The sequence below is a fragment of the Lactuca sativa genome, chromosome 5 (assembly GCF_002870075.4).
Source record: "Lactuca sativa cultivar Salinas chromosome 5, Lsat_Salinas_v11, whole genome shotgun sequence".
Taxonomy (NCBI): Eukaryota; Viridiplantae; Streptophyta; class Magnoliopsida; order Asterales; family Asteraceae; genus Lactuca; species Lactuca sativa.
This window is the reverse complement of record NC_056627.2, coordinates 247,831,482-247,854,004: the sequence shown is the minus strand read 5'-3', so window position 1 is coordinate 247,854,004 and position 22,523 is coordinate 247,831,482. Positions and strand designations below refer to the sequence as shown.

General features: G+C 37.2%; 1 protein-coding gene and 1 long non-coding RNA gene across 2 annotated transcripts; both read left to right on the top strand.

The window, feature by feature from the left end:
• Nucleotides 1-11,586: 11,586 nt before the first annotated feature.
• Nucleotides 11,587-12,174, top strand: LOC111877965 (uncharacterized). Its single transcript, XM_023874465.1, has one exon. It carries the CDS (start codon nucleotides 11,587-11,589, stop codon nucleotides 12,172-12,174), a length of 588 nt encoding a protein of 195 aa, XP_023730233.1.
• A 7,926-nt stretch (nucleotides 12,175-20,100) lies between these two features.
• Nucleotides 20,101-21,572, top strand: LOC111877978 (uncharacterized). Its single transcript, XR_002845599.2, has 3 exons — nucleotides 20,101-20,436; nucleotides 21,105-21,181; nucleotides 21,431-21,572. It is a non-coding gene; the product is annotated as an uncharacterized LOC111877978 (long non-coding RNA).
• The last annotated feature ends 951 nt before the right edge of the window (nucleotides 21,573-22,523 follow it).

Below are 22,523 nucleotides of genomic sequence, written 5' to 3'. Positions count from 1 at the left end.
ATGTGACAGCCTCTTGTGCCACATCCAATTTATATGAGACTGAGCACGAGAGAAGAAACAATGACGAAGAGAGTTGTTAGTAGAAAACATATCTAGAACATAAATATTATTTTGTCGATTTGTAGTAAGAACAATGACATTATTATGATCAACAACCTTTTTTCTTTCTTGTTAAATAAAATTTCATAACTAGTGTCACATAGTTGGCTGATAGAAATAAGATTATCCTGAAGACCATTCACGTAAGAGACACTCTTTAAAAAAACAGATACATTTTGGGCCTTGGACTATTTGATTCATGAGTGGGCCCTAGAATTTTGTTAGTGGGCCTTAAGTTACTTGAGTTAGGCCTTTTTGGACCTTGGAGTCCATTATTGTGCTATTGGGCCAAGTTTAGTTAGGCCCATTATGGGGAAGGTAAATGGGCTATTACCTTAGGGGGTCTAGATTTGGGATATAGGCCCACGGTTATGGTTTATAACCTGTTTCTGATTAGGATGATTTTTTTGTGTTTAGTGTGGGATCTTCTGGTTGGGTAGCCAAGCATTTAGTTACTTATCAGCGGACTGAGGTGAGTTTTCTCACTGTATCAATGGGCTGAAGGCACTAAGGCCGACCCATTGTTTGTGATATAGTGTGCTAGCTATATTTGAGATATGTATATGAAAAACCAGGATTTTGCCCCTGGAAACTATATGAAAGACTAGGATGTGGCCCCTGGTATTTGTATGAAATCCAAGATTTGTCCCCCAACAACTACATGGAAGACTCAGATTTGGCCCTCGGTAGAAATTTGCATTTAAGACTATGGTTTAGCCCATAACACTAACTATTTATTTTTGGTATGTGGTACTTTGAGGAAACTCAATAAGCTTTTGCTTACAGTTTATATTTGTGGTTTCAGGTACTAAAAGGAAGGGCCCGACTTGATGGCGCAACATTCTCTCCTCACTAATTTCTGCAATTTTGATATTGTACTATGATGTTTGACATTATTGATTATGTGATGGTTTTGGAACAATGTTATGGTTGTAACTCTTGTTTTTAAAATGAAAAATTTTATCCTGGTTTTTGGGGTGTTATAAGTTGGTATCAGAGCCTTGGTTTGAGGGATTTAGGCACACTTTCGGGTGTGTCAAAACTCAAACTGAGGAAATGATAATCTTTTCAAAAGAAAATAACTTGAGTTTTTGAAAAGGATTCTTTTAAGAAAATAGGAGTGCAATGCGTGCAATCTTTGGTATCATCAAGGAGGGGATTTTGGAGCTCATGGAGTCAGGACTTTTCGAGCCGAGATTGATGTAGGTTAGGCTGGGGTGAGAACTCCCTCATTACAGGATTTCAAGGCGTGTGGAGCACCTGAGTTCTTTAGGGTTAAGGACCCCATATCTAGCCATCGATGGGTCGCTGACATGAATGCTCAACGTACAAATTTTTTCCTTGAGTGGGAAAAGGTGGGATTTACATCCTGCTTACTGAGGGACAGAGCGCGAGACTGGTGAGAGGAGGTTACCCGAGCAGTAGGGTCGGCGGTAGTGGCTATGATGAAATGGGAGGATTTTGTTCAAAGATTTCAGAGGGATTTTTCACCAACTATTAAGGTGTACCAGCTAGCGAGGGATTTCCAGTACCTTCGCCCGACTACAGAGACTCTGACATAGATTACTGCTAATTCAGGGAGATAACATTGTTGATCCCGCAGTATGCTGCGGACGCGGAGATGAGGAAGACGATATATCATGATATGATGAGGGATGATATTAGGGAGTTTGTGAGCTTCTCGGGGTGCAAGACCCTGAATGAAATGATCAATAAGACCCCCGAGCGGGAGATTAAGTTGGAGCTCTAGAAGAAGCAGAAGTTGAAGCAGGTTCAGACAACTGTTAGTCAGGCTAAGAGACCTAAGACATTTGATACCCATTCCAAAGGCCAATAGGGCCAGGATTGTTGCGCCAAGTGCGGCAAGCCGCACAGTGGAGCTTGTTGATCAACAGGTTCAGGATGTTTCAATTGTGGGTAATCGGATCACGTGAGCAGGGATTGCCCTAAGATGGCTCTGATTTTCTTTCATTGCAATCAGACCGGCCATAAAAAGGCCGATTTTCCGAGATTGTTTGGGGGAGCGGTGGTGACGCCTGCACCAGCCACCTTGAGGATTACCGATGGCTGTCAGAGCAAGGAGGATGCTCCTATGATGAAGATCAAGGCTTTTCAGCTAACCACCGATGAGGCCCGTGCAACGCCAGATGTAGTTATTAGTATGTGTTCTAGAGCTATCTTTTATTGCTTTCCTTGTTTATGCTAATGTTTATTATGATCTTGTATATGGACCTTTTTGGTCAACGGTTTGTCTGCTCATGTACTGTTTGATTCGGGGGCTACCCAGTTATTTGTATATCTTACGCTCATCAAGAAGGTTCTAGACACTCCGGGTACTTTGGATTCCCCTCTAGATGTAGAGATTGTGGATGAATGTACCGTGAGTGCTTTGAGGGTTTTCTGTAGGACTGTCTTGAACATGTTCAGTAAGCGGTTCCCTATTGATTTGGTGCCGATTCCTTGAGAGGATCGAAGGTTGTCATCGGGATGATTTGGTTGGGCCCCAATAGGGGTGTGATTGATTATGAGCGGTAGTTGGTTAGAGTTTGAACCCCAAGTAGGGGAGAACTGGTTATTTATGGCGAGAGAGCTTCACATGGGGCAACTCTTTGTTTAGTTGCGAGGGCCACAAGATATCCGCAGCGGGGTTGTTCTGGGTTTCTAGCTTATGTTTCTGACAAACGTGTTAAGGCCACGAAGGATTTAAGTAGGGTACCTATTGTGCGATATTTTCATAATGTTTTTCCCGAGGAGTTGTCTGGAGTGCCTCCCAAGAGTTAGGTCGAGTTTTAGATTGATTCGGTACCTCGTGCGGCTCTGATAGCCAAGGCACCGTATCGCTTAGCATTGCCTGAGATGCAAGAGTGGCCTACATAGCTACAGGAGCTACTAGACAAGGGTTTTATTCGTCCGAGCAGTTCTCCATGGGGATCATCGTTCCTGTTTGTCAAGAAGAAGGATGGTTTGCACAGGATGAACATTGACTACAGGGAGTTGAATAAGCTAATGATGAAGAACCGTTACCCACTCCCGAGGATTGACGATTTTTTTGACCAACTTCAGGGTGCATCTTGGTTTTCCAAGATTGATTTGCGGTCAAGATACCACCAGATGAGATTCAGGGATGAGAATGTGCAGAAGACAGCCTTTAGAACTCATTATGGTCATTATGAGTTTTTGGTGATGCCTTTCGGGCTCACCAAAGCACCTGCAGTGTTCATGGATCTCATAAACCGAGTCTGCAGGCTGATGCTGGATCGGTCTGTGATTGTTTTCATTGATCATATCCTGGTCTACTCCAAGACCAAGGAGCAGCATGGGCACTATTTGCGAGAGGTGTTGGAGACCCTGAGGATGGAGAGGCTTTATGCAAAATTATCCAAATGTGAGTTTTTGTTGTGCGAGGTGTAGTTTCTGAGACACATCACCAACCAGGAAGGAATCTTGGTCGGGTCGACCCGACCAAGATTAAGGCTGTGATGAGTTGGGAGGTCTTGAGGACCACATAAGAGATTTGGAATTTATGAGGTCTTGTGGGGTACTATCCGAGATTTATCTAGGACTTCTCCATGATTGCGGTGTCATTGACCCGTTTGACAAAGAAGAATGTGACCTTTCGGTGGGGGCCAGATCAGTAATTGTCTTTTAAGACTCTGAGGTAGAGATTGTGTGAGCCCCTAATTCTTGCGCTCCATAAGGGTTTTGATGAGTTTGTGGTTTATTGCGATGCTTCTATCTTGGGTTTGGGAGTTGTTTATGCAGAGGGGGCATGTGATTGCATACGCTTCGAGGCAACTGATGCCTCATGAGGCGAACAACCCCACACATGATTTGGAGTTGGGGGCCATGGTTTTCACCCTCAAGATCTGGAGGCAATATTTGTATGGGTTTCAGTGTACTATCTACACCAACCACAAGAGTTTGAGATATTTGATGGACTAGCCGAATCTGAATGTGAGGCAGTAGATATGGTTGGATGTGGTAAAGGATTACGATTGCGAGATCCTGTACCACCCTGGGAAGGCCAAATATGGTGAACGATGCATTGAGCCACAAGACGACAAGTACTCCTATCAAGGATGTTTGCTTGAGGATGGTCGTCACCTCGCCTCTATTAGATTTGATCAAAGAAGTTCAAGTGGAGGCTTTGAAAAGGGAGAATTGGAAGGTCGACCGGATAAGTGGCAAATTCCCTTGTTTTTCAGGGATAACCATGGATTGCTGACTCGGTGTGGTAGGGTTTGGGTCCCGACATCAGGTGGGGTGAGACAGACGGTACTGGAGGAGGCGTATAATTCAAATTTTTCTATCCATCTAGGGGCCACGAAGATGTACATGGATTTGAGGTTGAAATATTGGTGTCCCTATATGAAGAGGGAAATAACTTGGTTTGTTGAGCGATGCCTAACTTCCAGGAAAGTCAAGATCGAGCATCAGATACCCTACGACAAGGTACAACCGTTACCCATTCCCATGTGGAAGTGGGAAGAGATCACTATGGACTTCATCACAAAATTTCCTAAGACGGCGCGTGGTGTTGATTCTATCTAGTTCATTATGGACAGATTAACCAAGAGTGTTCATTTTATCCCGTTTGCCAAGAGCATATCTGTATAAAAGCTTGCTAAGATTTATGTACGGGAGGTGGTAGTTCGGCACAGGGTGCAAGTTTCAGTGGTCTCGAATCGGGACGTTCGCTTCACCCCCAGGTTTTGGAGGAAGTTTCATGAGGAGTTGAGAACTCTGTTTCATTTCAGTACAACATACCACCCTTAAACCGATGGCTAGAGTGATCAGACGATCCAGACACTCGAGGATATGCTTTGGGCTTGTATGTTAGATTTTAGAGGGAGTTAGGATACTTACCTTCCACTGGCCGAGTTATCCTACAACAATAGTTACCATGCTAGTTTTGACCAACCGCCATTTGAGATGTTGTATGGGAGGAGATGCAGGACCCCGATTTGTTGGGGTGAGGTTGGTCATTGGGTCATGGGAAGCACTGAAGTGATGCTTAAGACCATAGAGTTGATTCAACAGGTGCGTGACAGGTTGCGGGTCGTGTAGAGTCGACAAAAGAGTTACGTTGATCGACATTGTTCATACCTTGAGTTTCAGGTGGGGGGACTTGGTGTTGTTGAAGGTGTCACCTTGGAAAGGTGTCATCCGGTTTCGGAAGAGGGGCAAGCTAGCCCCCAATTTATTAGTCCCTTCAGGATTACTATCTGAGTGGTCTGGGTTGCATACCAACAAGATCTTCCTGATGAGCTCAGTCATATCCATAACACTTTCCACTTGTCTCAGTTGCGAAAGTGTGTAGCCAATGATTCAATAGTGATTTTGTTGGATGACATTTAGGTGGATGAGATCCTGAATTACTTTGAGATGCCGATTGCGATTCTTGATAGGAAAACTAAGACTCTACGCAATAAAGTGGTTAATCTAGTGAAGGTGCAATGGCAACATTGAAATGGCTCTGAGTGGACGTAGGAGCCGGAGGGCGAGATGAAGGATCACTACCCAGATTTATTTGCATCAGCGGACTTCGAGGACGAAGTCTAATTCAAGTATGGGAGATTTGTAACATCTGATTCCAGGTATGTTCTTATTTTGTTCTTTAATTTTTAATTTTTTGCAAAAATCGTCCCCTATTACGTTGGGTGTACGTTTGGTACGCTTAGCGTACATGCACGCATGGAATCAACGAAATTAACAACGTACGCTGGGCGTACGATAGCCAAGACCAAACCCTAATTTTTAGGGCATGATCCATATTTAAAAAACATTATGGCCTTTGGACACTCACCGCCATCAACCTCCACTGTTCTTTATGTCCCATTTAACCCTAGTTCATCCTTTCAAGTGTTCTTGAGCTTTGAAGTGACTTTTATGGCATTTTTATGTGTTTTCAAGAAGAAGGAACTTAGAGACCAAGCATTTGTTGAGGTTGAGCTTCTAGATCCATAGTCTTCATCAACTTTAGGAGCTTTTGAAGGTAAAAAGTTCTTACCTTGATGATCCATTTGATAGTTAGAGTTTAGGGCTTGAAAATGAGCTTTCTTTGGTCCCATGGTTCTCTTGGTGAGTTTGGGAAACTCTAGGAGTTAGAGGTGTTATATCACTCTCCCTTTGTTATTATAGATGCATAAAAATGTCATCTTGATGGTTGATATAAGCCCATGCATGAATTTGAGTCCTTAATATGATCCTTGATGGATAAAAATGGATGTTGGGCTTCATTAAGGCATGCTAAGGGATAAAGTTTCCAACTTTATGTATTAGAACCCTAAAATGGACAAGATCTAGAAGTTGGATCTTATGGCTGAGTGGATTAAGCACTTTTTGGCTTATGGTGTCAACTAGCTCAGTATGCCGGGCGTACCAAGTTGTACGCTGCACGTACTGATGAGTGGTCGAGTATGCCAAGCGTACAATGCGTACGCCGAGCAGAGGCTTTCCTTAAGCTTTTGGCTTTTGGTTGGGCTTTGGACTTTTAGGCCTTAGATGGGTTTTGGGCCTTGGACTGTTTGATGCATGAGTGGTCCCTAGGATTTTGTTAGTGGGCCTTAAGTTGCTTTAGTTGTGCCTTTTTGGGCATTGGAGTCCATTAGTGTGTTATTGGGCCAAGTTTTGTTAGGCCCATTATGGGAAAGGTAAATGGGCTTTTACTATAGGGGTCTGGATTTGGGATTTATGCCCACGGTTATGGTTTATAACCTATTTCTGATTATGATGATTTTTTGTGTTCAGTGTGGGATCTTCCGGTTAGGTAGCCGAGCATTTAGTTACGTATCAGCGGACTGAGGTGAGTTTTCTCACTGTATCAATGGGTCAAAGGCACCAAGGCCTACCCATTATTTGTGATATAGGGTGTTAGCTATATTTGAGATATGTATATGAAAGACCAGGATTTGGCCCCTAGAAACTGTATGAAAGACTAGGATATGGCCCCTGACATTTGTATGAAAGACCAGGATCTACCCTGGGCACCTGTATGGAAGACCGGGATTTGGCCCTAGGCAGGAATTTGCTTGTAAGACTATGGTTTGACCCATAATACTTACTTATTTATGTTTTGTGTGTAGTACTTTGGAGAAACTCACTAAGCTTTTGCTTACAGTTTATATTTGTGGTTTCAAGTACTTTCGGTACTAAGGGGAAGGGCCCGACTTGATGGCACACTTTTGATATTGTACTCTGATGTTTGACATTATTAATCATGTGATGGTTTTGAAAAAATGTGATGGTTGTAACTCTTCTTTTTAAAATGAAAAATTGTATCTTGGTTTTTGGGACGTTACACCAGGCAGGGTCTAATGAATGTGATGAGGCGGGGCCCATCTCATGTTATTGACATATCTGTTCCGAGAAGGGCTCGATGTCGGGCGGGGCCTGACGGTTGTTGGGCATGGTCATTTGTATGTTGATATGTATGGTATGAAGTATTTTGGGGAACTCACTAAGATTTGTGCTTACGGTTTTCATCCTATGTTTCAGGTACTTCTGGAACAAAGGTGAAGGGCTCGGGATGATTGCATCGAACACACCACATTGTTCCACGTTTTGTTGATTTGATGTACTTTGATGATTATTGACATACTCTTATTTCCTTTTAAGGTTATCTAAACACGTTTTGGATGATGGTTTTATTATTATTAAAATGAAATTTTTGGTCTTAAATTTTCGGGACGTTACAAAAGCCTTGATTAAATTAGGCATATCCCTAATACCTATAATCGTTAGTCTTGCGAGAGCTAGGAAGTTATGTATAGATCTATACAGGGCCATGACAACCCCACCTGTGATTGCTAGCTACAATCCCGCCAAAATACCTTCCATATAAGTTACTATTCGACGTCCGATGAAGCATCATGATTTGGAGTACATTTACGGTCAAAGCGTCGATTATAGGGGCTCACAATAATACATTAAAAACTACATTAGAGTTTAGATTACCATTAGGGATGCTTGAAATGGTAATTAAAATACGTTAGGATCATTAGATATCCTAAAAAGATAGTAAATTAGGATTAATAAACAATATCCTAATTAAAATAAGTTATGATCGTTAGATATTTTAAAAGAGATAGTAAATTAGGATTAATAAAAGATATCCTAATTAAAATACGTTAGGATCATTAGATATCCTAAAAATATAGTAAATTAGGATTAATAAAAGATATCCTAATTAAAATATGTTAGGATCATTAGATACCCTAAAAAGATAGTAAATTAGGATTAATAAAAGATATCCTAATTAAAATATTGTTTGGGATTTCCAAACAGTATACTATGTATACCAAATAGACCCTACCTCCAATATAATCCTACCTAGTTATTCCTTGTTCAAATCTTGAAGTAGAATTTGGGGTTATTGAGGAATCTAAACCCTTATGATAATAGACTAATACTTGGTGTTATGTACATCTAGGTCTTTTGGAAAAGGTGTAAGGTGAAGCTTTGTCCGATTCACCAATCACCAATGATTTTGTCATGTGAGTGCATAGTTACTTTCAAACTTACACATAGATACAAGTGTTCTAATTGCTTAAATTCTATGCATGCTATTTTTGTTGTGTTTAATATATTTGTACAATATGATATGATTGATACTTGATCTAATCATATACTTAATAATATAATTTGGCAATAAAGGGTTGTGCGTAATAATAAATGAGAGGTTGCGTTAGGATCGTATAAATTAGTGGTTGTGATAGGTTAAGTGAGAGCTATGTGAATTAGTAAGTCGTGACATGTCATGCCTATCCAAGTACTTTTGTACTATCGTGCTTATCCAAGTACTATTGTATTGTCGTTTCTGTCGTGTCTATCCCAAGTACTTTTGTACTTTCATGCTAAACCAAAGTACTATTATATTGTTGTGTATGTCGTGACTATCCAAAGTGCTAATGTACTGCCGTGTTGTTGTGTTCACCCAAGGCATTATTATACTGTTGTGCCTAATTATCTATGAATTGTATTTTTCTGCCGATAAAGGTCCTTTAATAAAAACCTGTAACAACCCAAAATTTGAGGCCAAAAATTTTGTTTTTAAATTAAGTAAATCATAATTTATGTTACCAAAACATTGTCACTAGTTCATCATTCATAAAATCATAAAATCATGTCTCAAAAACCATATCATCAGGAATAATGAAAATCAAAGTATAATCCCAGAAAATCTGATGCAAAAACCATGTGTGTGATGCACTGCTACGCCGCTGGCTCTTTCCCCTTGGACAAAGAGGTACATGAAACCAAAAACTGAAACTGTAAGCACAAAGCTTAGTGAGTTCCCCCATCATACCACATACCACATAACACCGTCGGTATCTTTCAGTCGGTAACTGCCATCGGTATCTTTCAACCGGTAACCGTCATCGGTATCTTTCAACCGGTACACACCATCGGTATCTTTCAACCGGTAACTGGGGATTATTTCACCCCCTAGCACTAGTATACAGTAACAAGACGTAATCATATAGTCAGGCATAACTTGGTAGGAACAACTAATCCCTTCCACACACATAGTATATCACACAGGCATATCTCATGACCATAACACATTATCATATCAAGATAATTATCACAAAGACAATCATCTCAAACATAACTACCTACTGGTGGGCCGGCATTGGTGCCTTAGACCCACCCTTATTGGAAGGTAACTCACCTCGTAATAGTAGCTGCTGATCTGCGCGGGGACTCTCTGTCTGCTGTTGCTGCTCCGGAAATCCTCTGGCTATGATTCCCACAAAACACTCAATCAGAGTCTGATAACTACTCTTATGGTAGAATGAATATTTTACCCTTGACCTAGTCAAAGTCAAGCCAAAGTCAACTTCCAGTTGACCTGACTCGCTGAGTTGGGCCGCCAACTCGTCGAGTCCTTATTTATCTAATTGTCCTCATTCTCGTCCCTACTCATCGAGTTAGGCAATGACTCGACGAGTTCTCCTCCTATTCGAACATCGAATGATCCTTCATCCGACTCGTCGAGTTGTATGAACAACTCATCGAGTTCATCTTCATCTAAAGAACAAGTCCTGTCCTTGACTCGTCGAGTTGTATGAACAACTCGTCGAGTTCATCTTCAACTATTAGGAGATTGCCTTGGACTCGCCGAGTCTGTTCTAGCACTCGTTGAGTCCCATGAACTCCAGGTCTAAGGCTAAGTCCAATACTTTAGGTCACTCCTTTGGACCCTCAAACATCCTTCTAACACTCAACTGCGTTCATTCGAACCCAAACAGAAAAGGGGAGTCAAACCTTGGACTCGCCGAGTCGAGGTTGTCCAAGTCTCATTTCTCGATTTCTGTTGTACAACACCTGTCCAGAAGATAGATCTAGGCTCCTACAATCAATCTAGCACATAAAGTTACAAACTTTACGTGCATGCATGGGACTTTGAGCTCCAAAAAGGTTCCAAAGAAGCTCTTAGGTTGCATGGAGCCTTCCATGGGTGCAAAAGCAACCCCTTCCTGCCTTGTGACCCTTCAAAGGTCCTAGATCCGAAGTTTGACCCCCAATCATGTTTAGTTTCCACATGTGGCTTATAAAAGCCCTAAATCTCCCTAAAAAAGGATCTAACAAATGAAGAAGCAAGGTATAGACTTTATACCTTATGGAAGCTGCAAAGGAAGCACCAACTCGAACTCCTCTGGTCCTCCTTCGATCCTCTAAGCTTTTCCCTTCTTCCTTGACAACACAAAACACCAAGATCACTCAAAAGCTCTTAAATCTCTCCACACACATTTAGGGTTCGCTATGAAGGGTTTCTGGAAGCAATAGGGACGAATGGGGGCGGAATGAGATGATTAAATAGGGTGCAAGTCCTTAAATTAGGGTTTTGTCCAGTCAAACTCTACTCGTCGAGTATAGACGCCGACTCGATGAGTCCAATACTTAAGTCACGCGTCCCATCCCGATCCTACTCGACGAGTTGGGCCTTCAACTCGCCGAGTATCAAGACAAAATGCAAAATACTTAAATCAAAAAAATACATACCAGGAACTAGGTGCTACAAGACCCCTCGAGATCATCATATTAGGATTAGTAAGTGAGAATAACAGGAATGAGAGTAATTGGTTTATTTGAATGTTGAAGAATATATCATTAAAGATTATAATATTGTGGATTGAAAACCCTATGTGTTTACTAGGTTTCCCAACCTGACCCACTCAGTTTATTTGAATCACAGGTTATTAAATAAAAATACTCGGATAATGATATATGAGAGATTCAAGAAGACGTAGACCGTTAGTATATTGAGACATTGTAAGTCTCCGTTTATGCTTATGTTGTCGTATTGACGGCGACATCCCGAGTTTTATAAATAAAAAACATTTCTTCGAAAATGTTTTAATAATATTATTATCATGTTTTTGGAAAAAAAATACGCACAATAAATCTTTTTAAAATAATACTCTGATTTAATAAGCATAAACAAATCAGTCTTTTTTGGCCGTAAAAATTGGGGATGTCACAATGTGTTTTATGGGGTTTGTTCTAAAATGGATACAATGGATTAAAGCCTACTTGGTGTCTTCCCGTAGTTCAACTCTAGTCAGTGGATGCCCTACAAAAGAGTTCTCACCTCAATTAGGTCTTCAACAAGGTGACCCGCTATCTCCATTCCTTTTTATTTCGATTATTGAAGGGTTAAATGTGGCGTTAGAAGAAGTTGTTTCGCATGGTCTCTTTCGTGGTGCAATGGTTGATGATGGAGGTCTTGTGTTGTCCCATCTTTTTTATGCGGATAACGCTTTATTTCTGGGAGAGTGGGATGAACAAAATATAGAAACTTTGGTGGCCGCTCTTAACTACTTTTATTTGGTTTCGAGTCTTAAATTAAATCTTCACAAATCGAACTTGTATGGGATTGATCTTCCTTTTCAGCGTGTGGAGGAAATGGCTGGTATTATAGGGTGTGATCTTGCTTGTATCCCTTTCTCTTATCTTGGGTTACCGGTTGAGGCTAATATGAACCATGTCGTCAATTGGAATCCGATAATTCAAAGGCTTCAAAAAAGATTGGCTAATCGGAAGATGAATTTGCTTTCGGTGGGAGGATGACTCACGCTTATAAAGTCGATCTTAAATAGCATTGGTATCTACTATATGTCTGTCTTTAAAATGTCAGAATATGTGAATAATATGCTTGAGTCTTTTCGGTCTAGATTTTTTTAGGGAGGTAGTGAGATCGAAAGAAAAATCCCTTAGGTGAAATGGCAGTTGGTTCTAAACTCTAAGGGAAAAGGCGGTTTGGGAATTGGAAGTTTAAAGGCTTTCAACTTAGCTTTCCTGATTAAATGGCGCTGACACTTTTATAACAAGGTGGATGCGTTGTGGGCCAAGGTGATAAAAAATGTACATGATATGCATGGCGGTATAGTGTCTTCTTCCCTTAAACCGAAAGGTGGGGGTGTGGTCAAGTCTTATGAAAGTCTTTGACAAATTGAACGTTCTCCAAGTTATTATCCTTTTTTTTTTGTTAGACGTATTAGAAATGGAAAAATACTCGATTCTGGAATGATGTTTGGATTTGAAATGAAAAACTCTCTTCTAAGTATCCTAGACTTTTTGCGTCAGAATAGGTAAAAGACTGTTGAGCAGCAGATAGGTGAACCGATATAGGTTGGGTCTGGAGCTGGAGTCGCCAACTTCGTGATGTTGGTGTCACTTCTTCACAACTTACAACCTTGACTGAGGATCTCTCTCATGTTTTGTGTGTCGATAGGTTAGATAGTTGGGAGTGGAGCATTGATCCAGGGAAGGATTTACTGTTAATAGTACTAGGAAATTTATTGATTCTAAAATCCTTGTGAAGGGGGTTCTTGAGACAAAATGATGCAAGTTGGTTCCAATCAAATTGAATATTCACCTTTGGAGATACATTTTGGATAGATTACCTACTCGAAATAATCTGGTGGTTAGGGGTATTGATCTCAACTTCGTGTTATGCCCTCTTTGCACTATTACGGTTGAAGATTGTGGGCATGTGTCCACTGGGTGTTATGTGTAAAGATATTCGTAAAAAGGTGTGTAAGTGGTTTGACCTTTCTTTTCCTTTGTTCACAAATATAGCAAGTATTATGGAATGGATGAATGGTATGACTCGTTCAAGGGTGAAAAAAGTAAGCTTGAAGTAATTGTCATCACAACTTTTTGGGTTATTTGGTCGTACAGAAATACTAAAGTTTTCAAGACCTATAGCATAAGGAGGAGTCATATTTTTTAGAATATAGTTATTCTCTTTTAGTTGGTATTCAAGTAGGAATATTAGTTTTTTTCTAGCTTCCTGCTAGTGTTCTTAATAATATGATTGTTAAAAAATGTCTAATTATTCTTTTTTAGAAAATGATTTGGTGAAAAAAAATTATATATTATATGTTTTCTCACTTCGAAATATTTATTTAGGATATGATGATTATTTTGATAAATAAATAAAAATTAAATTATTTATTATTGTGTCGTATTAATTTATCTAATAATTTGATATTTTTATAATTGCCCAACGATGAACAAGAAAATAACCCCACGCCTTTTGTCAGAAGCACTTGCGATGAACAGACGGTTTAGATTAAAGATTTTTAAAATTGCAAAATTGCATGAATCAAAATTCCAGAAACCTATAAAGAGAGAAATAATATTATGTACGTCTTCTTCTTATTATTAATAAAAACTCTTTATAAAATATTTTAACAACAAATAAAGGTACTTGTTTGGTTGTTTATCTGACTGAGTCACCGAGTTGTGTTATCTTTGAGACATAATCAAATATTTTACAAAACTAATTGAAGACCTTCCGCCTTTGCATATTCAATGTAAAATTGGGGAACATTTCCATACTAAGGTTATGTTTGGCAGACTAGCTGAAAAGCTAGCTGTTAAATAAAAAGCTAGCTGATAGCTGAAAGGCTAGCTGATAAAAATAACGTTTGGTAAAACTAGTTGAAAAGCTAGCTGAAATATATAAAATTACATAAAAGGACATGTAAGAATATGTGTTTCTATAATTAATTAAGAGGTATATTTGGAAAATTTTAAAAAAGCTCCTAAAAAGCTAGTCTAAGTAGCTTTTCAAAAAGCTAGCTTATAAGCTACTTTTTGGCTTACCAAACACGACAACATAAAAAAGCTTAAAAAATAAGTTAGCTTATCAGCTAGCTGTGGCGCACCAAACACAGCCTAAGATTGTCAGATATATTAATTCATTATATGTCTAATCAATTTATAAGTCATAGAAAAAACAACTTAATACATATATATTTATGTAATGACATTTTATATTTTTATTAATTTATGTAAAAATAACAATAATTTACTATGATGATAACTAAAATAAATTTTCTATACGAGTTGTTAAGTTTTAATTTGTAACTACTAACTACACATCTACCTTTAACAATATAAAAATATTTATAAAATAACATTATAAGTAAAAACAATTTAAGAAGTGCTAGAATAAATATTTTAAGTAGTTTTTATCTTTTATTTTAAAACAATATCAACTTTTTTAAAAATTTATAATTCTTTAAAAAACAAAAAAACATTGTTGTTTTTTCTTTGTTCTTTTGTTCTTTTTTCTTTGTGTATCCACAAAACAATCACCATGTCCTTGAAAGACGTAAAAGTCTATGAACTATCATGACCTATAACTTCATATGCATCATTTCATATTATAAACATCCCATGTGCAACTAACCATTTCCCTTTTAAATTTACCAACTTAAATATCCGTGAATTTTCATATTTCCTATATGTTATGATTATAAAGCATATATGACCGAACAAATGTACATGAACACATCCACATACATGTGTCATGTGTGTTAACATACTCACACGATGCATGGAAGAAAACTGAATTTCCTCCTATATAACTTGGATTTGTTGCCTAAGGGTATTATCGGGATTTCAATAAACTTTTCTACTTTCTCAAAACCAAAACACTTTCTATTAAAAGGGATCAACATCCATATATTTGATACCATCTTATTTTCTTCCAAGAACGATCTTCTACTAGTTTATTGGATTTATCTTGCAATTGAAGTAGTACACATGTTTTCCTTTGTCATCTTATGTTTTTTCATGTCCTATAACGTTTTATAGGCTTATAGATTACTACAAACGGTGCTTTGTAGATCTGTATGAGACAATTTTCTAAAGGAGAAATTAATGGACCCACTGAAAAAAGTAAAGAACAATAAAGCAAAATGTTGAATTTTTTCTTGTCTACAATCATAATTCAACTTCCCTTTCTATTTACTTATCTCTACTTTTAGTTCCTTTTCTAAGACTCCAAACACAAGAAATTTTCACTGATTTTAACACAAAGGGGTTTCACTCAACCCAAAGTTTAAGTGGTGTAACAATAAAAATGTAAGAATATATCAAATTCAGGATCTATTATCGTTTTTCTTACTTTAAGAACATTTTGATCAAATTCTTTGTGTCTAAGAGTGGCATTTATCCTTTTTTCCCCTAAAATGTTCTAAGCTAAAATATTATATTTTCTTTCCATTCTATATCATGTGTAACATAAAGAAAGAATACCTTAGAAATGCAAAAGATCTTAAGTTGTGCACACATATCAGGAATGTCAATGACTATGCACTATAGTTACCTTTTTCTGTGCAATAGTGCACTCTTTGAGCATCATTTAAAACAAGTGAGAGATATGCTGCGTTAGAAAATAGGGTAAAATCATAATAGGATAATCACTGGATTCTTCAAGGATCATGCTAATTTATTTTCCGAATCAATATTTCTTTCCTATGTATGGAGTAGAAGAAATTCAACCTAGGAAAATCCTCAAAGAGACAATCGATTTTCTAGGCACAAAAGATCAATCAAGAACTAGAGAGAATATTGTGTGTAAATTTATTATGTTTCAAAACATAAGAGAGTCCCGATTTCTCCCATAATTCGCTCTTAATTGCCTTTAGATAAGACAATTTAGAGTTGAAAACCGTACAAAATTACATTTGAACCCCCAAAAAATCTATAATTTCTATTATGGTACCTCTAGTAATTTTGCATTTTTTCATACCCGCTGACTGGCCGCCAAGGGGAGCTGTCCCTTGGAACCATGTAAGGGGGCGCGACCCCCTTGACCCCCGTTTTTTGCCGTATTGGGATCAATCTAGAATAATACAAATATCCACTATATACCTCCAACCTTGTATTAAAACAAACATATAATCCCGGTTGAAACATGTATAAATCTCATTGCTTAAAATAAACAGGTGACACTAAAATCACCAACATGTGGCTTATATGCACACAATATATTTTAATGTTGTGTATATGGAAGCTATCATTCTAAAGAATGGTATCATGTCATACATGTTTGGAGTAGGGATTCAATCGAGAAGAATGTGTGGTCCTCCCATGGTCACATATGGGCATAGTGTGGTTAACACATGATTACAGAATAGTTTATGTTTAAGGAGACCATTAAGGAAGATGGAAATAGACATGAAAACATGCTTTAGCTTAAAGGGTTGTCCCTAAGAGTGGTCCTTTAAACACCACTTCTGAATTCTAGTTTTCTTCCAATATTTTATGTTTTGCAAGTTATAAACCAACCTAAGAGTAGGTAACCTAAATATATTATAAATTTATAATTTATAATATTAATTTGACAATACGAAATTATATTACAAAAAAAACACTCGATGTGGAAGAATCTAAGTTAGAAATACATTATCACTTTAAAAAGATGGTCCTATATATCTACCAAAATTTAATAAAGTGTGCATGTCATGTGCTCGTAATAGTTCTAAATGAAGATCGTTTTTATTACGCGGACATGAAAAAAGAATTAAATATGTAATCTCTTGGGAAAATTATAAAGCCACGTACAAAAACCAATAAATAGTGAATGAAACATGAATAATGATTTGCGTGTGGATGAATAAGTAAAACATGGATAACGACTCACATATGGATAAATTACTAAGAGATGATTGATAGAATATTAAATTAATTATTAATACATAACATAATGCGGAAGGGACTTCTCACATCGGTTGGCCTTTTAATTGTGCTACATAAATTGTTACGAGACTTGTTCGGTACGGAGCGTTTATGGGCGTTTAAGAACTTCTAACTTTAGTATTTGACAAAATGTTTCGTTTTGCGTAGAAAATATTGTTTGGCACTACAAACTTCTAGCGTTTAGCTTAAACAAAACGTTTCAAATCTAAAAGTTACCTCATGTAACGTTTAACAAAACGCTACCAGCTAATCGCTAACCGTTACCAGCTAGTTTTGCAGAACACGCCAATAATTATCTTTATAGTACTAATATTTTTTATAAGTGGTTACTATCAACAAAACATTGTATATTTCATTAAGTATGTTAAGTATTTGTAATTAATAATTAAATAAAACAACAAAAATAATTTATATGGTATGTTGTTTGTTTTAAAAAAATACAAAAAGGTTTTTAACTCGCAACACGTTTTTTTTAATATTTGATGTAGATTAAGTCAATTTCAAACTTAAAATGGGTATTTTACTATTAAATTATTGTCATGTAAAAAAAATAAAAATAAAAAACAAAAAAAAGTTATTATTAAAACAATTTGGGCCCACATCCCCAAACCAACCCGAACTCACATCTTTACCATCGCACCTCCCTAACATATCGTCTTAGGCTATCCGGAATAGTAGTGCAAGAGACGTGTGATTTCCGACGTGACAACCCAAAGAACGCGTGAACACCGCCCTATAGACCGATGACTTGGCTGTGGAGTGGATGCGAGGATGGATAAAGACGACGAATAAGAAAGCAGCAGCAGCAACGGTCACATATTTGACATTTTTTCTTTTTTTCTTTGAATCCATCGAAATAAAAAAATGACCCGTTTTTACCGATGAAGAAGTAAACAGGGTGGAAAAATGACGATTCATATTTCTTTTAATTGAAGTTACAACTTTGGTCTTTGATGTCTTTTAATCTTATTATACCCCCTTATTATTCTTTGAACCAAACTCATACCCACAACTTCCGCCGCTTCCACAACTTCGACGGGACCACCACTGTTCGACTCCCCTCAACCTCACGATAAATCCCCCGAGAAGATCCAGGCCGACTTGTCGCTGGAGCCGCCTAAAAATAAACTCTCTTTCGTTGGAGCACCACCAAATCGACGTCGCCACAGCCTCCTAAAATCAAACCCTCCATCTCTAAATCGATTGCAGGTATTTCAATTTCTTTTCTTGTCCTTGCTTCGATCATAACCCCTTCTTCTCCCTTCTTATTTTTTATTTCTTTTTTTGGATTCATAAGGATGAATTCATTGATGTTGTTGATTTGTGGTGGTATGTAGAGGTGTTTGATGGACAAGAATGAGGAAGATGGTGCTTGTTGATGGCATTACACATAACATTGAATGCAAATTGGAGAATCGACAATTGATATGACCTGTTAGTGGTTTGATGGTAGCAGAACTATGGTTCGTGAGAAGATGATTTGCAAACTAACGATATAAGGAAGATAAAACATTGAGGCAATAAAGATTGAGTCTCTGATGTAAACCCTCTTTCGCCGGAACACCACCGAATCGACGTCGCCACAACCTACTAAAATCAAACCCTCCATCTGTCTAAATCGATTGCAGGTATTTCAATTTCTTTTCTTATCCTTGCTTTGATCATAACCCCTTCTTCTCCCTTCTTATTTTTTATTTCTTTTTTTTGGATTCATAAGGATGAATTCATTGATGTTGTTGATCTATGGTGGTATGTAGAGGTGTTTGATGGACAAGAATGAGGAAGATGGTGCTTGTTGATGGAATTACACATAACATTGAATGCAAAATGGAGACTCGGCAATTGATATGGCCTGTTAGTGGTCTGATGGTAGCAGAGCTAGGGTTCGTGAGAAGATTCCGTGTTGGTGTAGTGACAAAGGCAAAAGTATCTCTCTCTCTTTAAAACCTTGCACATGATTCCACCCTACTTGACTTCTTATTTGTATCTGATCAAGGGTGGAGATGATTGATGGTTATGATGGGTGGTAATGGTGGGTTCTAGTTGTGTCAGTTACAGGTAAAATTTTTGATTCACTACCCAAATGATCAGTTTGACAAAGGCAAAAGTGTCTCTTTAATTTTGTTAATGATATTTGTTGCTTCTGCTTATTTTAGGGCTTGATTCACTACCCAACTGATCAGTTTGATTTTCCAATGGGGTTGTACAAGGCTATAAGTTCCAATTCTATTGGAATCACAAATTCCAATTTTGTTGGAATCACAAATTTTTCCGCATGATCTGCTGGAATCACAAATTCCAAATAGTGATCAATTCGGTTGGAATGGAATCATGAATTCCAATTCTGTTGGAATCACAGAAGTTGATGCTTGAAGAACAGACCGCAAAATTGAAAGTGATTAGAAGCAACATTATTCTTTTAGAAAGTTTTTTTAGTATTATTCTTTAACAATAAGTGTAATTCTTAATAATTGTTACCCGTATTCTATAAGAAATAATGTATATTTTGTTTTTATCCTTCAATTGATTGTTCAAAAATTTGTTACTCTACAAGAATTTTTAAAGTCATGATCAAGAAATAGGTTCAAGAATATTTTTATTATTTATGGTTCAAGAATATTTTTATTTTTGAATATACCCATCAACATATCCTGTTAGAATGTCCGAATTAAAATAATTATAATTCGTAAAATCGGATTTTTAAAATTAATAGAATCTATGATTTCTTAAAAAATATAATTTTCCTTTATTAAATCTATATTAATTGACTAAAATACCCTTGCAATTAATTAAGATGATATTTTTCAATTATATTTAATTCAATAATATATATTAATCAGTTTCTTAAAATAAATGAATTTGATTGGCTCACATTTATGCATACAATAACACAATAAATATTCTAAACAAAACAACCTAAGCCTATATATATATATATATATATATATATATATATATATATGAAAACCTTTTTAATCTCGTGCCTCCAAAACGAATTTCACCCTACTTATTTGATGCCACATCATCTGCCAGGAAACCGACGCCATGAGTATTAACACTGAATCATATCTAGTCTGCCCTATCGACAATCCGTTATGTTGTATCTGCTTTATCTTCCAGAATTCTTGATTCACACACACTTCTCCCTCCATTCATCCACCTTAATCGCTCCCATTACAACAACTTTGACTTCCTCTTCAAGAATACCTCCTACCACATCGTTCACAAAAAAAAAACCATACTTCGTTTTCATCTTCGTCTCTTGGGGATCGATTAAAATTCTTGGATTCCTTTACAAAATAAAGTCGATGATGTAAACAGTTCTTGGTCGTCGTAAGTTCCAGCAATAAATTGATTTATTGTTTCAATATTATTTTGGGTTTTTGTTCTTAACCGTTTCAATGTATAAGCCTTAAATCAATTGATTTCAAAAATTGTAGGGGTTGATTTGCTTTAAGAAATAGTGGTGATTTACTGATTTCAATCCATGCTAGACAGTATTTCACTCCTTTCTCCTTTAAAATATGGTTTCAATTGCATATGTTTTCCTTTATTTTTTTTATTGCATATTACGTCCCATATATAAAACCCTATTTAGATTTAGGACCACAACGCCTAATTTTATATATAAAACTATAATTCTATTATTAACTGTTAGATTCAAGTTGTAACGTTTTTGTTGATCCAAGAAATTTACTTGGTTTTTGTGGTGAATGATATGATTCAAATGAATAAAAATCAAGAAAATCAAAATCCCCACTCTTATCAGTTTCTTAATTTTGTATATATGAAGAATGGATTCTGCGAACAACACAAGAATTTTCTTACCTTAATATTGAAACATTGCCATTTTTCATACATAAATTCAAATTGTGCATTTGGATTAGTTGCTAACTTTCTACATCATTCCACAAACCAGAATACCTCTGGATTAACGATGAGAACCACTTGAATTCATTAAACATACATGATTTGTGGTTCAACATTTTTGCTTTCTGCAGGTCCAACAAAATTGTATTAGTTGTGAGGTATGCATGGGGAATTACTTTTGTCAAAATGAAAATTATGCCACAATAATGTAAGCTTCAATATCATGTTCAATTATTCATAAACCATGAGTTATTTAGTATATTATTTTTCTAGTTTGTGGCTCTGATCTTTCATGAGAACAAAGTTTCCAATTTTTGTGGCATCCAAAAATGTGGGGCAGTGACTTAGCGGTTAATCTTTTGTTTATAGAAAAGACGTGTGATATCCTGTCAAGCGTAAGAAAATATAAAGCTAACGATTGTTGTCGTTAACATATTTTGTTGTTTTTTTTATTTAGGTATAAGCATTGACGTCAAACAAGCTTGGATTTTGAGGTGTTTATGCATTTTGCCAAATCGAACCTAGAGTAGGTATCATCAAACTATAAGGAGGTCTTTGATTGTTAGTTCTGTTTTGGCTTATAAGCTTAATTTTGGTTACATTGTTGTCTGATTGTGGTTCGGTTGTGGAGACCATTCGATAACATCCCCCTTCGGCACGTATGACAATATTGTCCGCTTTGGGCTCCCGACACGAAAACTTCCCAAGGGGTCACCCATCCCTGGATTACTCTCGCCCGAGCACGCTTAACTGCAGAGTTCTTATGGGATCTGCAACCCTCATGGCTTTAAAACATGTTATGTTAGGGAAGGTATCCACAAACGTTATAAGGAATGATTTGTTCTCCTTCCCAACCGATGTGGGAACAGGTGCAACCCACCTTCACCCCCCATTATAGGGCTCGATGTCCCTGTCGAACACATCGACCTGTGCCCTAGCTCTGATACCAATGTGTCAATTTCAAAATAATATATTTGTCACCCTAAGACTGGCCTAGTCTAGCTGTAGCGAATAGCTAAGGTGTGGGGTGTCAAACCCGTATAGATCTATACACAAACTCCCACTCTCCCTCCAGGAGACTCTCATTATAACTAACAGGACTTACCACGTATGCTAGGTAGGTACGACTAAAAGCGTCTCACAAGAGCCTTAACAGATTTACATGAACTATGACTCCTTTTCTTGTAAAAACAGGATAGTTATACCCTTAAATAATTAGAAGTATCTTTGAAAACGTAGTTCGTGACTTCCAAACTATACCAATTATAGTTTATCTTATTGGTTTGAAATTATTTATATACTCTATTATATAAATATAAGGGTGTGTTCAGCATGAAAAATATGAAATCAAAACATAGTACTTAGGTATTAAACCCACTAGATTAGCAAATGACTATACTGTAACAAAGCTTACTAGTAAAACTATCTTTTAGATAAAGGTTCCCAAAAACCATGTAGTTTATGGATCTTAGCTTTTCTTATGATTTTATAACATTGATCATGTTAGTTTTGCTGATAGATATATACATATCACCATATTTATCTCAAAA